This window comes from Cariama cristata, unplaced genomic scaffold, assembly GCF_000690535.1.
Source record: "Cariama cristata isolate BGI_N322 unplaced genomic scaffold, ASM69053v1 scaffold41358, whole genome shotgun sequence".
Lineage (NCBI taxonomy): Eukaryota > Metazoa > Chordata > Aves > Cariamiformes > Cariamidae > Cariama > Cariama cristata.
The window spans coordinates 1-19,367 of record NW_009633604.1 but is presented as its reverse complement, the minus strand read 5'-3'; the positions used below and the strand labels follow the sequence as shown (position 1 = coordinate 19,367).

General features: G+C 43.5%; 1 protein-coding gene across 1 annotated transcript; it reads right to left on the bottom strand.

Annotated features, from left to right (window-relative positions):
• Positions 1 to 17,066: 17,066 nt before the first annotated feature.
• Positions 17,067 to 17,609, bottom strand: LOC104166769 (forkhead box protein N3-like; the record flags this gene model as incomplete). The annotated part of the gene is made up of 1 exon (XM_009706821.1): positions 17,067 to 17,609. A coding segment is annotated over exon 1 (543 nt), but the record flags the coding sequence as incomplete, so codon positions are not given.
• Positions 17,610 to 19,367: the final 1,758 nt, after the last annotated feature.

The following is a 19,367-nucleotide window of genomic DNA, read 5'->3' as shown; positions in this document are numbered from 1 at the left end:
CTTTCCCTCTCCTCTTTCTCATGGCTGAATGAAACCCCAGAAAGCAAAACAAACAACCCCCCATGCTGCAAACATCCTCCAAAATGAGGCAACTTTTTGATTGCATTTGAAGCCTTCACCTCACTCACACAGCACAAATCAGCGCAAACTCACCAGGGCAGGGCCTGGCTTCAGGAGCCTCAACAGCCCAAATGTCACAAGCCCAAACCTCACAGACTAAAAACCCTGGGACTTCAGCAGAACTCGGTACCTTTGCACCCACCCTACACCAATCCTCCTTCCTCCCAAATGCCATGTACTGTCACACGTCTCTGGAGAAACATCTCCGAAATTAGTCAGTAAGATCAATGGCTCTGCAATGAAGGTGAACCAGGGCAAGACCAATTTAGCTCCAGGAGCAAACTGGCCTCCTGCAGGGAGGTCAAAACCCAGCCACTCCAGCAAGCATGCTCCCTCTTAGACACCAGGCACCCTGGTGGGAGCAAAATGGCAGCGCCTGCGGGAGAGGGCTTTCCTCACCTGGTGGGATTTGGCATCTTGTTTTTACTGTAATACAAAACAAGCAAGAAATCCCACCTGAGAACCACACCTTTGAGACCTACCCACAACCAGACAGGGAGCAGCAAGGTTCTGCCGGGCCTGGCTGTGGAGGAAGAGCACCACCACCTTCAGCACTGAGCTCCTCCCGCGTCTTCCGGAGAGCCGGCCACAGAAGCCTTCCCCCAGGAGAGGCAGAAACATACCTCGATTCCACTAAAGCCTTCCAGCACCGGGAGGCTCTGATCTCAAGACTGCAAGGGAATTACATGCTCGGGCAGAGACAAGGAGCGGGCTGCTAAGCCACCAAGTCACAGGTGGCTAAAAAGCATCCCCTCCTGACCCTAGCTGCAAAACTTTGGTTTCCTCTGGCAGCTGCCCTGCAGCCAACCTCTGCAGAAGTGCACAAAGGCTTCTCCCGTTCTAGCTGGCGAGATGCCCCAGCCCACCGGGGACAGGAGACAGCCAGGGCTACGGTGCAACCGCAAGCGCACACAGGAGACACCGTGGCATGTGGGCTAAGCACAGCGTGTCCTCCCACCCGGGGCCACGCAGGCAGCAAGCCCAGTCCCCTTACTCTCTCTGCAGGTGTATGGCACCGGCCTCCATGGTGCCACAGCTGGGGGGCCTGCACCCAGCCCCAGGGGATAAGCATCCTGCACCACGAAGGTTGCGGAGGGAGAAGCAGGTGAGAAATTGTCCTTCTCAGCAGAAGGATGCAGTGGCAGGGGGATAAAGCAAGCTACGTTGCCAGGTCTCATCCTAGTCATCCTCAAGGTGGAGTAAGTTAAAAGGAAGAATACAGGAACTTCTCATTCTGGGAGCAATTAATTCGGATGTGCTTGCACTTCCTCCCATTTTAATTTTAAGTCCGCTGTAGAAGCACAGGCTTGTAAAAACAGTACGAAGATGAACTTGCTTAGCCTTCAAAGTTTTATTCACAGCAAGATTCATTAGAACTGTAAGAAGACTCCCTTTATTATTTTTCTCCACATACCAACTCAAGAATAGATTTGACAATTACAGGGGTTTTGTTGCCTTGGGTTTTTTAGGTGCCTGTATTTTTACAAGCACGGCTACATGGGTCGCAACTGCTAAAACCCTAAAAGCAGCAGATGCAACAAAGCTTGGCATGAGCCACTCAATCGAGCATATTTTAGAGTGGATAATTAATACTGCATTTCAGTTTCTCTGTGCACCTCTACCAGTAAAACAGATTTGAAAGTGTGCAGGTAGTTTACTAAACATGGCACACTGATTACATTAGAGAAATAAGAAGTAGATTCACTGGTGTGTGTGGATCTAAAACAAACAAAAAAAAAGAATATTTAAATCTAGATTTTTTTCCAAGGAAGCTAGCAAGTCCCTGATCAAAACCTACAGCTTGGCAAGAATAGGACTCACAGGTTTATTCATGTTATTTCCCAGGCAGACTAGTTCTGCATTAGCAGAGCATTAATCAAAGCCTAAATACTTAAGGATCCTGACCACCATATAGATTCTTCCTCTGTTTAAAGTCCACCTCATTTTTCCAGATGCAATTCCAAATCCCACAGGCATTTTGCTATTTCATACAAAAAAGCAAAGGAAAAGCGGGTTTCCTCATATTCACAGAAGAGAATCGAAAGGCACGTGACAGTGGCAGCAGCAGAGAGTCAGCCTGCAAACTCACTGAAACAAACCCAACAGAAATAGAAATGTCACTCTTCAGGGTGCTCTTTCAGCTGAGCTGGTAGCAAACAGGATGTGAGCATCAGTCGCTGTGCGCAGAGAAGAGGTTATTCAGAAAAGCGTGTTCAGGCACAGGCCGGGTCTTTTACCCGGTAACGAAAGAGTGGGAGGAAGGCGGGGGGGAGAAGCTTTCAACCCACACACCACAGCCCTGCCAACTTGGGTTTTCCCTGGTCTCTTTTTAACTGAATTATCTCGCAAGCAGCCGTTTTCAAGTGTGATATTCACAGGCAACCCCCCCAATATAGGGCTGCACTGGAAACCTGCGTGTGCTTTGAGTGTGTTGGGAGGAGGAGGAGGAGGAGAAATTACAGGCTCCTCGGGAAAATGAGACCACGGACCACCTCAGCAGCACCAGCAGCCCTGAGAAGACAGACTGGGGCACTTGTCAAAAGACACACCATCCACAGAAAGGAAGGATTACTGCTTGGCTTGAACATGAGCATAAGAAGAAAAAAAGAATTTGGAGCAGGGGAGAAAAAAAAGAGAAGACAACACTGATGGATTCTAGAAACCTCTGGAAATAGAAAAGCTGTATCAACTTCTACACTGGGCTAACTCACCATCTTCAGCCTCCCACTCCTCGGTGTTTACTAGTAAGCTATTGCTCATTCTGATCATTGTATACAAAAAGGCTGCTGATCAATATTGCACAAGGGTGATTAGTGCTCAGTGATTAAACAGCAGCATATTAATTTATCTGAGTTAACATGCCTGAAGTGGAAGGAAACATGGAGAACCAATTTCTGAGCAGATCCCAGTAATGAAAATTGACAGATGTTGATGTAGCAAAGAGTTCAGAAGTAACAAGGAAGATGTATGATATTTTCAGATGGATGGAAAATTGTCTTCCTCCAAATTATTCATGATCAAATATACCTTTGAACACATCTACCATCTAAAGGAAAAGAAAATCTCATTTAAGGATACCAAAGCAAGGCTATTTTGATGACACAGGTGTCATGCAAACAGGCCTGCTGTGACCTGAGCCACTGCTCCAGGTCTCCTGTGATCTTTTTCTCTATCAGTTTCACACAGGAAGCCTTCATATTTGACGCACTAAAAATAGCAGATGGTTTACGAACTAAAATCTTGCTTCAAAAAAGGTTGCAACTTTTTTCTTTTCTGAAATGCAAATACACTTTCAGCACAGCACAACGATGATTTACAGCACTTGCCCCTGCCACGCGTTCCTCAGACATGACATTTATGAACAGTTCCATTTCTAGATGATGCAAGTAAGAAAAGAGAGAACTAAGAAGGGAAAAAATCCACAAAAATAGTAATCGGAAATGAATATCTGAGTGTGAAAAGCAACCAAAAACAACATACAAACTCCCTTTCAGAGAAAAATGCATAGCTAGAAAATGAGGTCCAAACTGCTGAAGGCCCTATCCAAAGGCTGAGCAAAAAGGAAGGGGGACCTTATAATTGACTCCCCTCATCCTACTGATGATGAAAAACTTTGACAGCTGCGATCTTACCTTTCAGAGCTGCATAATGTACCAAATACTGCTGAAAAACAGTAACTAGCCCTTGAGCATGCTGGTGGTATGAAAATCTACCATCACTTGCCCCACAAAAGGAAGCCAGAAACGCCAGCCTGTGGAAAAGGGCCGGCATCCTCCAGAGTCCTTCTTCTTTTCATAGTAGCACCCAGTGACCACAAATGCTGACATCTGCACTGTACACAAGAGGATTTCTGCAATTTCTGTTTTCCTTGCAAAAGACTCTCCAAGGCAATACTAAACACATCATCACCACAAGAGTTTCAAAGAAACTTGACAGATTACAGCTTTATTGTAACCTCCAGAATCTGGCTTTAATCTTGCATTTTCATAGAATTTTTAGCATGTTGGGATTCTAGGTGTTTCTGTTAGAAGTCATGAGATGGTGCAAAATCATCAGCGGGGGGGGAAGGGAGGAGGGAACAAATCAAAATGTTTCCAGTTGTCTTCCCTTCTGTAAAAGATCTTAAAGGCTCTAAAATAAAGCGGAGATCCTCTCCCCCATTCTTTTAAATGACAACCTGATTTTTAGCCAATTTCATAACTTCTAAGGCCCAAATATCTATATAAATAGCCCTCCACACCACCCTTATCATATCCATCCATATTATTACACATACCACCCTAGATGCTAACATTACCTGGTCTAACTTAAGAGCCATGCAACACAAATACAGAGAATTTATCTGGACAATTACAGAATTCCCTCCCTTTCCAAACAAAAGCATGTCTCTGTACACAGTGCTGAGAAGGCTGAGGCTACACATGGCGTGGACTGAAAAGCCATTTAAACCAGTTCTGGAACCGTTTTATTGTTTAGCCTGATGCCAAACAACAGGAATCAACAGATAGTCAAAACAGTAAAAAAAACCAAGAGTTTACTGATGAAGCAAATTCTTCCCCTTTCTAATGCATGTCTAAATTAAAGATTCAAAGTGCAAATCCAACAACAAGTTTGTGAACCCTGTTTTATAAATTGCGAGGGAAATAAATCGAAGTTGTTGTGGCACACAAGTGGATAATTCTACCATAATTAAGACACAGACTCTTGTCCCATCAGCTCAAACCCAGGCAAACGCATTTTTGGCATAGTAGACACTGGAGGCTGAGTGGGACTCAAGTGCTGGAGAAGGAGCAGATGGTAATTAGCAAAAGTGGTTAGATCATACGCATGTTTACTTTGAAACTAAAATAATGCAAGTATTTAGCTAGGGGGGAGGACATTTCCCTATTTTTTCCCTATTCAGCAGAAAAACAGGATGAGAAAGCAAGATCTTTCCTACAATACTACAAATTAAAATCAAAGCTTTCTAAGTGAAAATTTTATATTTCTTCTCAAACAAGAATGACAGAAAAGCTTGTCTCTTAATGGAAACGATCATAATTACATTTCTGCTTTTCCAAATTCAAAATTACTCAGCTCTAAAAGCCAACAGCAAATGACACATCAAAGCAGACTTGCTAAGCCAAGAACAGGGAACTTTATTCCTCCAAACAAAAGCAGCATTGCCCAAAAGGCAGTGATGTCTTCCAGGTGTTTTAGCAAAACCTGAAAGAACAAAAAATTAGTCAAGTGGAGGTGTTTTACTAAATTTAAAGTGCTGGTTTGTTTTGGAAAAAAACAAGAGACTGTTCAGGTTCGTTAGACTCTAAATTAAGAGTGATCTGTTTAGACTAATTGGTAACCAGTGTGGCAACAGAACACGTCTGTCCTAAGGAAATTTTGCAGAGACGTACCACTATGACAGCATCAGAGATGCAAGTAGATCCAAAGCTTTGTGTGACAACCCAAATCCATACTACTTTTTGCTCCCATTTTACCTTAAAAGTGTTTGGATGATCTAAAAAACAATACGACTATGTAATGCTTTTTATATATTAAATGTATTTGTATACACACACATATATACAGATAGAGAGATACAAAAATAAATGAATTTAAGCAGAAAAGGAGGTACAGCCTGAACAATAAAATTCCATTTGTCTCAATAGCTGGGAGCTAGCACCGTACCGAGCCTTCTGTGCAATTTATCTCTATGACAGCTTTTTTCCTCTTTCTCTGCTGTGTAGCCAAAAGTCTAGAAAGTATAAGAACTTGATATAAAACTGCAAAAAAAAAATCCACCCTCTTTTACAACAGAAAGGTTTGTATATTTAACCCTAAGCATTGAGGAGGAAAACATTCACCTTTAGAGAAGGGGGGTAAAAGAGAGAAAATCCAAATAGATTAGTGCAATGAGGTGACTACCTAACAATAACCATGTTACGTTAATTGCCAAAACAAGAAAAAACATTTTGGACAAGTTCATCTGACCACTTCAAAACAAACCATGCAACGCTAAAAGCGCCAGTATGTGTCTGATTCCCAGCCTTCTCGCCACATCCTGACTATCCAACTTCCCATCTCTCCCAGCTAAAGACTGAAAAACCCCATTTCTCCTGCTCACCATGCATTTCTTCCTACCTTAGCTATGTGGGCAAACCAACGAGTCACGCTATTCACCTACAGCTCCTTAGTCCTAAAGTACTTCAGGAAGGGAGGAATTATGTAAGAATCATAGCATTCCTTCCAGTTAAATTTATAAATAAACTTTTTTTCATTCCTGCAGAACTAAATACCTTTTGACCCAGGAGCTCTGTACCACTTTCTCTCAAAGTCTAAGAGTAACTGTAGCTCCATCTCAGCCAGCAGCAAACAGTTCTGAAAGCTGTCAAACATTCCTCTCCAAAGTGCTCCCAGGAGCAGCGAGGATCTCTCCAAGGGTAGTGCTTCTGTCTTATTCTAGGCTTGGAGAAGGCTGCATGCAGACGGCCAGTGCGAAGCAGTGGTACTAAGGATCACCTTGCAAATACAGCTTTTCTGCATGGCAAGGACTTTATTCCTAAAGATGAACCATGCAAGAACTACTTAGTTCTCCCCATCAATTTAAAGAAAGCAGATCTAATTGTAAAACTGCAATATTTATTACATTCCGCATCACTTAACCTTAACAGTGATGTTTACCCCCCTCCCACTAATCTAAAACCAGAGCATTTCACAAACAATTTCCCTGTTTTTACTGGAACATGCATAACCTAAGGAGAGGCGTGTTCCCACTCTCCACCCTAAAGGGTGAGGAAAAGATATAAAAATATGTAAATTAAAGTTTGAGATAAGGTATTCAAGTACCTAACCCTAGTCTCGCATTAACCCCCGCAACCCCTGCAAGTTGTACTGTACGCATTTTTTTCCAACTGTAAACTCAAGAAAACATTTACAACAGTTGCCTCATCTCAGTGAATACCCTCCCACAGTAGGCAGCCATGGGATCTCACAAATACAGCTCTGGAGCAGAGCCTAATTTTCTGCTCATACCTTGAATGAGTGTGAATTCAGCATTTAACTAGATTCTCTTATGCAAAATCCCATCAACAACTTTCTGCTCCATACTGCCACAGACACTTTTCCATGCCATTCCCCACACAGAAGCCCGTTTATTCCTCTGCTTACCAACAGTCATCTTTCAGCAAGTTACACCAGCATTTCAAAATCCTGATAGTACTTGGCTAGTGGTAAATTGCTACTGTTCACTGCTGCAATGAAATACAGCAATTCAGCATGCTCTAGATAGTGTTTTGGTATCTTATGTCACTGGCTGAGGATAGCAATTTGGTTTCTTTTCTAATGTAGCAAGGAAAAACCCACTCACATTTAAGATCCTTGGAACGAGTCCTCTCACAAATTCCTACATCAGTTCCCAGGACAAAGTTTCCATAACACCCAGAATGGAATTTGAAGAACATAACTAATGAATTAAAATGTACTGTCTCCAAAATTACTATTATGGATAACTGAGTAAGATCCAGAGACATCATTTATGGCCACAACTGCTACTTTCCACAGCTCTTAGTCCCAATTCTGCTCTTGTTTACTCAAGAGTAAATCAAAAGCAGCTCCTCTGAAGTGAGGAGTCCAAATTGGTGGGATAAGAGAAGAAAAGTAACATTCCAGCCTAAGAAGGGCCAATAGTGACCTACCAAAAATTCAGGAGGAAAAAAAATTTATGCCAAAGTAGGAAGGTCACTCCCCCTCTTCCTCCCTGCTGTTGTTTATGTTACATGACCTCTATCACTGATGAGTCTGACACCACTTACAGCTGTAAGAAATTTAGGACTTTGTGGAAGCCAGTTGAGTTGCCAGTCAGTATATAAATCTTGTCACCATCCAAATTGTTACAAATGTGCTTATTCTCCAGAAAAGATAACGACAGTTTTATTGCCATTGCAATAATCTGCACTAAATGACCAGACATGGCAGAGATGATGAGCATGGTATGGGTGCGGTATCTCAACTACCGGGCATCTCAGCAGCTCCAGCCACTTCATCAGTAAGGTCTGAAGGCAGGCTAAGAGGAACCACAGCCATGATGGCATGGCAGAGCCGAGGCACTCTGTACTCCCTTGTGCAATAAAAGGTAAAGACTGTTGTGAACTTCGGTCCCGAACACTAATTTTGCTCAAAGGGAAAACATCTCAAGAAGCTCTTGCTAAAAGTAGCACAGCTGAGGAAGGTGTTCCTTGCCCTCATCTACCAGGCCAGTCAGTCCCAGGCCAGCCAGACTCCTGAATGGCGAGTGTCCCCGTAGCCATCCCAGGGCCACTGTCCAACAGCAACAACATTTCTGCTCCTTCAGAAGAGCCGCCTTTGTCTCCACAATTAAAGCAAAAGTACAGTACTACTTCTGTGCCTGAATTCTTCCAAACCAGAGAAAACACACCCAGGAATTAAGTCAGAAAAAATAAGATCCAAGACTGATACAAGCATTCAAGTAGATGTACAGGATCCATTTTACCTTTAAAGACATCAGAGCACAAGCATCAAGGACAGGGACCCACAGGCGCACCTGAACAGACTGCCTGTGTTTCTCTGCTGCTTGTCAATTAAGCACTGCCAGACAATCAGTTTTGGCACCTCCTCTCTCCCCCAGCCCACCTGTAATGATTTCCCGGCTCTGGAGCTCACCAAGTACCCTGCTTTTGGCCAGCTCGGAGCAGGTGCGGAATGGTTGGGAGAGGGACTGAAACTAACTGAGAATTAGCTCAAATGACAGATGTTAGGAAATAAAATTAAACAGTTTTTTCCTTGAGACCTAAACTTAAATACTGAATCATAAGAAGCCAGTTGCTACTACCGAAGGAAGCAAAATCTCATTGTTCTTAACTACTTAGTAACAAACTGACTTAAACCAGAAGTACCAGAAAACCAGCAAGACTCATACGTGTCTCATTAAAGCAAACTTTATGCAGTATCTTCCTTTATTTAGAAGACAGGAGACTTGACTTATACTGGTTCAAAATACCAGATCATGAATCAAAAGATAAAAGCAAATACTTAGAGACAGAAATCTTTATTAGCTTGAAAAATACATAAGCATGCAGCCTAGTCTTTCCATAGACGCTTACTGAGCAAAACTTAACCAGACGCAGCCACGTGGGGCTTTTTTTAAGCAAATCTGAGTTCACAAGACTAACTGCATCATAACATATTGCTTTGTTATAGCTACATATGGTGCTTGCACCATGACCGCATGTAGCAATGGTTTGCCCAGTCTTGAAATGACAGAAGTCAATTAATTCTATACATTAAGCCACCACTGACCAACACACAAATACCAACAAACTAAATTCAAATTAGAGTCGCACTGTGTCCTTTTTTGATAAGGATTCCAGCTTGTGTTACGCTGGACCATTCATTTGTTTTAACTAGATTTATGATGAAGATGCAGCAATTAAGTGAAAATAACACAGGAGGAGCAGGTATGAGCAGCCTGGAGGCTGCTTCTCAGGCCCCACCAGGCCAGTCGTCCGAACGACTTTACCAGAAACGCGGAGCTGCTTCTTGAACGAGCCAAGGTTTCGGCTGCCTGGGTCAGTGAGTGGGACGAAGCAACTGCCTGAAACCAGAGCAAGGAAAGGAAGTTTCTCCAGCAACTCAAAGGCTACTTCAGGCTGCCTGAAGAATATTTTCAACTCCTCAATTATTTTCAACTGCTCAATTACGATCAAGTCTTTTAAATGCTTTTTCACAAAGTCTTCACCCAGGAGAAGAAGCCATGCAGCACAATTTGCTGTGCTTTGAGTCAACGTAAAACACTTCACATCCCTTTTAGGAAAGGAAGGAGGAAGTCTAAGTGACACATATTTTATAATTAAAATGGATTCTTTGATGTTTCGTTGAAGAACTGAAGTGCGAGACAGAGGAGGGCACACTCGGCCAAACCAGTAAGCCCAGTCCATCTCTGATGTTCAGCCACGAGTGGAGGTAGCACAGCTGCCATCGTGGGCCTGCTGCTCAGGGGCATGTCTTGCCTACCACCACAGGAGTTTCACAGTGACACCCCACGGGCCAGCGTTCGTTAACGGACACGTAAAGCACTGCCATCATCACCGAGGCCTCCTGCCCTCAAACCAGAGCGTGGCCCTGGGACCCATGTTTCCTTTGCTGGCAGCAACAACAGCAGTTCTTTAGCATTCTGACAATTAGGAAGAAACCCAGGTGGTGATCAGGACGTAAAGACAGCAGCACAGAAAAGCCTGACAATTGATTTTATGGACATCCTTCCCTCTTCCATAGTAGTTTTTCAGAGGATGAACAGCACAGCTCCACTCAGAGCCACCTCTACTGCCAATATGAAGACCTTTGGGCAACAGAAAGAAACAAACCTTGAGAAAGTAAGAAAACACGTTTGTGTGTGCACACACATTCCTGAGCAGTTTTCTTAGGACCGTTTCACCCATGTCGTATGGGCCCAATCCAGCACCAAGCACACATCTGACTGAACACACAAGCAGCCCCAGTGACTTAAGCGCAGGCTGTACTCTCAAAGGCAAGAGCATCCCCCTCCCCTCCCCTTCCCCATCTTCTCCTGCTGCCACCGGGTCAGCTCTGAGCTGGCTGAAAGCCGCAGGCACAGTTTCATGCCAGATTAAACAGAGCTGAGCCCACGGCCTGTGCTGACACTGGTGCTCCTCTGACCACAGTGACCATGAGCTAAGCAGGGAGCTGAAAATGAATCCAACTAAATTAGCTCACTGAAAAATAACTCAAACAAAATTAACACAAACAGTTTTCAGCCCACTCATCGCATGGTGACACAGCTGCCAGTATGAGCTCAAGAGGGGCTGGCAATACAGCCCCAGATCGGTTCAATTCCCCAGCAAAGGGAACAGGTGGCCAGGTTGGGCAGGGACCATGCCTGATCATGGCAGCCCAGATTTTGATCACTTTAAATCAGCTGTAAAATACCATGAAGAGCCACTAAAACAGGCCACTTGAACAACAAATAGCACCGTCCTGCACCTAGGGGAAAGCTAACAGAAACGTCTCCACCAGAAGAAAGCCTCCCATCGCATTTAAACTTCTTTTCTCATTTCACCCTAGCCTTCACCTTGTGGTAGGGACCACATCCATTACCCCACCAAGCAGCCATGCGCTGACTCTCCCTGCAGCTGCCAGCCTCTATCAGGCCTTTCTTGCATCAGGAATGGCTTGCCTCCTTAGCAATCCCAACTGGAGGTAGTTCCCAGCCTCCCCATCATCTCTACTCCCTCCATCGTGTCAGCACAACTGTCTGTTGGACTGTGCTGTGACCTGAATTGGGAAATTAAGCTGAAAAGTGACTCAGGAATTAAAAAAAAAGAGGGAAAGATAAAAATCCAGCCAGATCAGATCTCTGACCAGATCTGTGGTTTGTCACAGGAACACAAAGGTTCATGTGCCAGGAAGGTGGTGGAGAAAACAGCCAGGAGCAAGGGAGGTGCAACCATGGCTGAAAAACAGACTCGTCAACCCCACCACAGCCCAAGCCCAAGCGGCGAAGAGCGGCTCGCTCCTGTTTTCCTGTCTGGGTTCTTTCAGTGCTTCTTAACACGCTCCGTTACTGTATTTGCTGTGGGTTAGGAGCGCAGATGTGGCCAGTTACTCCAGTTTATTTAACCTAAGTAGCCAGTACCCTCTGGTAGGTCAAGAGCCTGTCAATGTGCAACTAACACCCCAGTTACCTAGCAGGGCACCTGCCCTCTGGCTATCTTAACCAAGAGCAAGATAACATAAATACCTGAGATACAAGGTTCAGAGAACTCTCTGGATATTGCCAGCTCTTCATCATTACTTGAAAAAGAACTGATTATGCTCTGTACAGCTCTAAACCAGTTAATACAGGCAGACTCCACTGCAGAGAGTAAGCTCTGATGTGAAGTCAACCAGCTGAAAGCCAGTGAAATGGAAGCGTGTTACTTCCATGCACCACTTTAGGAAATCTATTATTTAAATATTCTGTATAATTTCTTGAGTTTGCACTTCAAAAACAAAACTGAGAGGGTTCAAGAAAAGCCCTCCATAAATCATCTGATACCTGGAAACCCCATATTACAGTATGGCTCTAGAGACTTTTATGATTGCTCTGGAATGAGATGACCCTCATTTCTATAAATACCAATTTAAGGAGAAAATTTCTGATACTAGAGAGCTTTTTAGTATGACAGACTGGGGTATAAGAAAATTGATTTCAAGTTAAACTAGATGAATTCCAGTTTAAAACCACAACATCTCCTTTTAACAATTTAGGAAATTAACAATTGGGCCAGCTTATTTAAGACATTATTTTATTAATGGAGTCAACAACATTTGAAGCCTTTAACATGAATCTCAGGGGTTGTTTTGTTGGGGGGTTTTTTTTGGTTTTTTTGAACATAGTGAAAATCTGACTCGTGTTATTTGGGTCAGTCTAGGTGATAACAATATTGAAAATGGAGGAGATCATTTCTACCCCTAGAGTGCCACTGAGCTTTCACAGGACATCTTCTCAAATAATAATGTTAAAAGAGGGAGGACAGAGTCCCTGGTCCCTCGGCTTTGTATATATGCAGACTGGATTAGGAGATTCTAACGAAGAACAAGCAGGTTCCTTTTCCTCTCACTCCACCTAGCACTTATCTTTCTGCAGGGTTTTACCTGTCGAAAGCCCAGACATTATCACATCAGAAGAAAGACGTTGGCAGGAGGGACTCCTGAAAAGTCTCCTGCGCCCGAAGGGCTCCCCATGGCTCTCGTCGGTGCCCGGGCAGAGCGCTTACGAGAGGCAGCGCGTTAGACGAGGCCAGGTTGGACACTGGCTCTTGCAGAGCCCAAGGACCACTCAGGAGTCCTCAGATCTCAGAGTCTGCTCCAGACGGAGGAGGAGCCTGGCTGGATCTTCATGACCCAGTTATGGACTGCATACTTCTAAGAATAACTTCCACATCAAGTGAGGAGAATTTTCTTCTCCCGTCCCCATAAACATATCCTTTACTCTCATTACACTTTTATTAAGACGTCCCTCAGCACGAGTGCCAAACAAACCTTTAAGAGACTTGAATTTCTTCAGTGTGCACACAGCCAGGAGCATGTGTGCGTTTCCCTATCTCAGGGAACACAGAGCAGACACAAAGAGGAACCCTCTTGATAGGATGGATGACCGAAGAAGCACTGACCGGGATAAAAATGGTAGAATAGCGGAAAGGAGCATGAGACGAGAGCCCCAGCTTCTATAACTGTGGGCTGTTCACTGAGACAAAAAAAATGCAGAGAAGCCAAGGAGGTCAAACATCCTTTCCCCTCATCTGCTCATTTGATAATAACGATCAAGAAAGTTTGCATTCATAAAAGGTACAGATGTACTCCACGCCCTGAAAACACAATCCTACCAGCCTTCATTCAAAGCAGGAATTATAAAACAACTCTTCAAGGGAGAGGGGGAATAGGGCTTTTAACAAAATTTTTCATCAGACCCTTAGCTAGAGCAGCACTAGTGGGCGCAGCTATAATTACAGCAAACCTACATAATGCGTCTGAACTAGCTTAGCCCTTTCCCTGCAAGCAGAGAAGCTGCCACATCAGTAACTCCGTTGCTAGGGCAACTGCTTACTTTCCATATCAACGGCAAACTCGTTGCTATGGAGACACATATACAAGAAAAATTCCTCTCTATAGCCAAGGACCAGATGGTAGGGAAGTCAGGGAAGTCATGGGCTAACGGGCTATACTAAATGGGACACACACTAGAGGACATTTAGATCTGTACGTTCACAAAAGGATTAATCTGAATGACTGAATTCACAGGTCCGGCAGTATAAACAAGGTCAGGAAACTCCTCATCTATTCCCCATCATGTGATACTTCATACTCTGGCCAACTATTATTAAACTGCTGAGCTCAATGCAAAGAGGTTTGCACAATCAAGGGCTCAGCACTTTCTCTTCTTCAGCCCAGCTCCCTGTCTCGATCCAGGAGATCAGCCTCATCGCAAAGTTACATGAATAGTCACTCTGTCGACTTGCCAGGTAAGCCTGATGGTATTGCAGCTCAAGTGGAATAGCAGCAGTGCATAAACAAATCTGAGGAGAAAAATGTCTTTTCCCGGCATTCCACACCATACCTAAAAGCACCAGGACAGAGCGAGTCAAAAACTAAAGTGATGTAGCCTGTAAATATTTTTTTTTTCCCTGTTATAAGGCTCTTGCATCAGGAAATGCAAGCATTCATATGCAGGCAGGAAGAGCTGCACAGTATTAAATACATATTTAGCCCCATGAATATAAATTAGTGGAATCCAAGATTGAGAAAACTACTATGCAGAGGGAATTCAAAAAAGAACTAAGTGTTCAGCAGAACTTTTTTTAGAAAAACGATTACTGAAAGGCTACACAAACAAACACTGGAAAGCACAACTATGAGAGGAAAAGCTTCTAGCTTTTCAGAATGTGTCAACGCACATCAACCAACAAATGCCTGCAATTCCCAGCACTGATTAACTCCTTCCCCCCATACTGTACATGTTTCAGAGCCTATCTTGCTAGCATTTTATAACATGCCATTTGCTAAATGCTTTTTTTTTTCCACACAAAACCCGTAAAACAGGCAGACTCCAAACCTGCAAAGGGGAACAAGTGGCATGAAATGATTCCTTAGAGAGGAGAGTTCCCCCTTCTCCTGCCCCAAGCCCCATCCCAAAGCCAGAGAACCCTTTAGATGGACATCTTCCTTCTGAACAGCAGAGGTACTTGCTGCAAGGTACTCGAATCAACCCCAAATGTGCGTGTGCACACGCACGAAGGTATTTTCAAAGCCAGCAGTTGACGTTCACTGCTTTCCAAGTCCACAATTAGCCATCAAGCACCTGATTCAGCAACTCTGACCAAGTGCCAATTCTGCGCTCAGGACTCTGTCTGCCACGTCCCTTGGCCAGGACATGAGAAAAACCCAGCTAGGGATTTAAACGACCTGCCTTGGTGCATTTTACGTTTGAGATTCTCTTCTCATTCACTTTAACTCTGGCTACCTGCAGTTACTAGAATTTCCTCCATCTCCTGGAGATGCTTTCTCTTAACCTGGTATTTTCCAGGAATGAATAAAACCCCACCTTGTTATTCATACAGGCAAGGCCTCCCACCACACCTTGTTGTCTAGCTGTGTAACCATGGCTCTAATCAGGAATTGGAGACGTAGGTGACTAGTCATGCATTGTGCTCCGCCACTTCCCTGTGGAGAAGCAGCGCGTTGTGGTATTGTTCATACGAGCTCAGCAGACTGCTGGATATTTGACAGATAGACATGAAGACAAGTTCCTAATAGGAAGGAAGCTGTAATCTAAATAGTCAACTTGTAAACAGAGGAAGAGGGATAGAACAAAACATAAATGGCAATGTTAAACACAGGCCTTGCCAGTTACAATATTTTGTTGGGTTTTTTTAAAATGTATTGTGCGAAGATTTCTTATGGCCTAGGACAGGATCATGAAATTCTAGTGTGGCATTTGTTATCATAGTCTTACTTTGAAACAAGAATGTAAGACTCTGGTTTACACAAAACAAGATCCAGTTCAGGAACAGGTTTTTTAATCTCACACACAATCTCTCACAGCAACTAATTTATAAAAATACCAGCATACAGTGTGTGACCAGCAGTATGTGGACAGTAGATTCTAGTGAATAACATTTCGGGGGGAGGAAGGGAGGGAGATAAAAGTGTCAAAAAGGAAAGCTCCAGAGAAAAGAAAGTAATCTAAAATGAAAAGTTGATAGTTTAGGGTAATGTATGACTCTTCCTCTAGAGTTACTTGAGCTCCTGTTCCACAGCATTTAAAGTTAAATCGCACACAAAATAGGGAGAACAGCACCACCAACAGAAGTCTAGTTTCAGGGTAACCAGTTACAAGACAATCACGGCATTTACTTCACTGAAATACAAAAGTTGAGTGCATCTATTGTTTCTGCCAGGAGAAAGTGTCCACTTTCTGATCTTCAGCCAATTTTAGAGACAGATGGTCAGTGATGTGATTTTACCCGCTATTTATTTCACTAACCTGTGAGAAGATCTGTGAAATTAATCTGCAAGCTGATATTTTTATCAGTATACTCATACTTTGCCAAAGATTCATCCAGACCACTGCTTCTTGAGACGGTCCCCTTTGGAAACTGATACCTGCTCCCAGGCAGATTGATGCGGCAGAAGGCTACGCAAAGGACTGCCTCCACCGCTCGGCTCGCTTCCCCATTCCCTCGCACACAACCTCTTCCTGCAGACGCCGCTGAGGATTCAGCAATGAAACGAGGTGACAACAACAGAGATCCAAAAGCAAACCTGTGCTCCCCAGGCTTCCGCAGAAGCTACATGAGCCCAGGGGGAGAACAACTGACATTTCGGTGAATGGTAACTTTCACCTTTGATGCCAGGCCTATCTCCTCTCTTTGAAGAGTTTCTCTAAAACCTGTTTGAAATGGAACAAAGCTTCATCACCAAAATTCAGAACTACTTCTGTTTGTTTAAGAAAAGTTTTTTCAGATTACAACACAGACCAGGGAAAAAGCGATGGACTCTTACATAAGACATACCCTTTCACTATACATTTGTATAAGCCAAGAACAGCAAGCAGCCCATTTATAACATGATTACACTCATCTAGTATAGCTGGAAACCATTACCACAGCATGATAACTAAAAACAGTATTTAACCACTATGCATGAAGACACTAGCTGGGGGAGGGGGAGGAAAAAACCACACACACACCGAGTACTTTCTTACAGATGTCTAGACAATGAATTTAATAAAATCAGAGTGAGCCATGCTAAAGAAATGTTGGCTCTCTGAATTTAATGAACTACATTAAAAGGGACAGTGTTGCATATTCTGCATTTCACTGTTATGGACACATTCTGGCATTAGCAGGTGAATATTTTCAGAGTCAGATAGGTCTCCATAGTTCCAAACTTACCTGACTTCTGTCTTTGTCCACCTTCTTAAAACACTTATTCAAGGATAGATTATGTCTCACAGAATTTTTCCATCCAGTGGGTGCATTTGCAAAATACGGAAAGTGTTCCAAGATCCAGTTGTATATATCCTTTACGGGCAGTCTTTTGGTTGGTGAGTCCTCAATGGCCATAAATATGAGGCAGCTAAAGGAATAAGGAGGTTTGCAGTTGGGGTTCTGCTTGGCATCGTAGGGCATGTCAGAGTGGGCAGGAGACGGCGGCGTGTCATCACCGATGTCCTGAACGGGGCTAACACTCCTTAACACCGAGTTCCCAAAGCTTTTCAGCAAGTTCTTGCTCTCATGTAACCAGTTCAAATTAGTTAGTTCTTCATCTTCCATGGCCCCTTTATCTAATCTGATGGCAGGCAAAGAGAAATCTAGGTCCTCGTCATCGTGAAGTGCCTTTGATAAATCACTATCTTGGTAACGTTGGCTCAATCCGCTGGGAACGCTAATTCCTGAGCCTTCTGGCTTCTTACTGGGAGGCATGACTGGACCCATTTAGACAGCAACTCCTGGGAGAGTGAATGCAAAGGAAGGGGAGAAAAAAAAACAGAGCGAAAAGTTAGCTCATAAAAAGATACTGCATAACATTTTGACAGCTTTTCCCTAACTGGTCACTCAGCCTTTTCCCATCTGTATTAAAAATGACAGACTCATGTAAACACGCATCCACAACTGTTGAGTAAAATAATCTAAAGTCAGGACAAGCAAAGAAATTTCTGTCGATGTAATAAGACGATAACCCCGATACACCTCAGTTCCGCATGTACATGAAGCCCCACACAGGAAATCCTAAAGACATGTCTCTTTAATGATGAATATGTGTATCAAATCATTGAATACTCTGACTGTATCACTTTAATAAGCATGTGAACTAAAACAAATTTAAAAAAAATAGAGGGGCTTAAGGCCAGTTGCTTCAGATTAAATTCAGCTGTTTCACTTCTGAGGACAATACAACAGCACCATGATTAAAATCACCCTGGCTAAGGGCTGAGGCAGACAAGCATCCAATCTGACTACAGTTGCAACAAAACTCAGAAATGACAGCAGTACTTCAAAATCAGCAAGGCTGGGAGAAGAGAGGAGGGAAGGCAACGCACGGTAGTTTTGGGACCAGGGCCAAGACACAGGGAAACAAGCACCAGAGGAATAGAGCACTTTAAAAATGTACGTAAACAGAGAAGACTTTAACATAAGCTTATCTGTATTTCAAACAAGAGTCAGAAAGACTGCTGTGATGCCCAACAGTGGCATGGGTGAGGTGGGATGAGCTGCCAAGGGTACTGCACCAGCAGGCCTCGGGGGACACCTGAGCCTTACAGAAGCTAGGTGAAGTTGGGCACCTGCCCAACTCGAGAAGCAGAGAGGAGCCCAACAATTCTACTTCAGAAGCCGGAGACAGCCTCCCTTAGCTTCTCCATCCAGTAAAACTGCCAGGATTTAGGTCTGGAGATGTGAACAGCAGTGAAATAAAAATTGGAAGGAGTTAATGATGGATTAAAAATGACTAAACTTCCCGCACAAACACTGAACAAGAGCAAAATGATTCCTTGTAACTAAAGCGTATCCTCAGCAGTTCCCCAAAGTCAGGCAGTCACACAGTCGATACTGTAAACAAAGAGCAAAAAAACTACAGGTAACAACAGAATGAACCACCTATCTACAGGAAAAAAAGAGCAAGACAGTCATTCTCAGAAAGAGAAATGATGGACTTTATTTTAGCTGTTACAAAAGGGTAAAAGCGAAAAAGGAAAGTTCCTTGGGTCTTTCTATAAACACTTTACACCAAAGCACCAAAGAAACAGACAGAACTTTTATGCACAGAAGCCCATTAATGCACATCATCATCCAGCAAGCTCAGCAAACGTGTGGTTTTACACAAGCATCTCGAAGAGGAAAAAATACCGAGGCAGATATAAACACCGGGAGGCCTAACTTACGTAGGTCCCACTTCCTAGCCTTCAAAACAGCATCCAGCATAGCCAGAAGGTAAACACGAACATTGCCGGCATCCAGGGGCACCAGCATCGCCTACCTACACCATGCACTCAACTTTCACTCCAAATGGAAGTTACGTCCCATGAGCTTCTAAACAGGAAAATTATATGATGGCTGACAGTAAAGTAATTTAATTGCACTGTTGCTATGACAACATGCTGCTCTCTTTCTGTTTAATTTGCTTATTTGCCAGTATCCTCCCAAAGGGCCGTATCATACCATCCCCTTTTTTTTTTCTTTCTTTCTTTCCTTCTT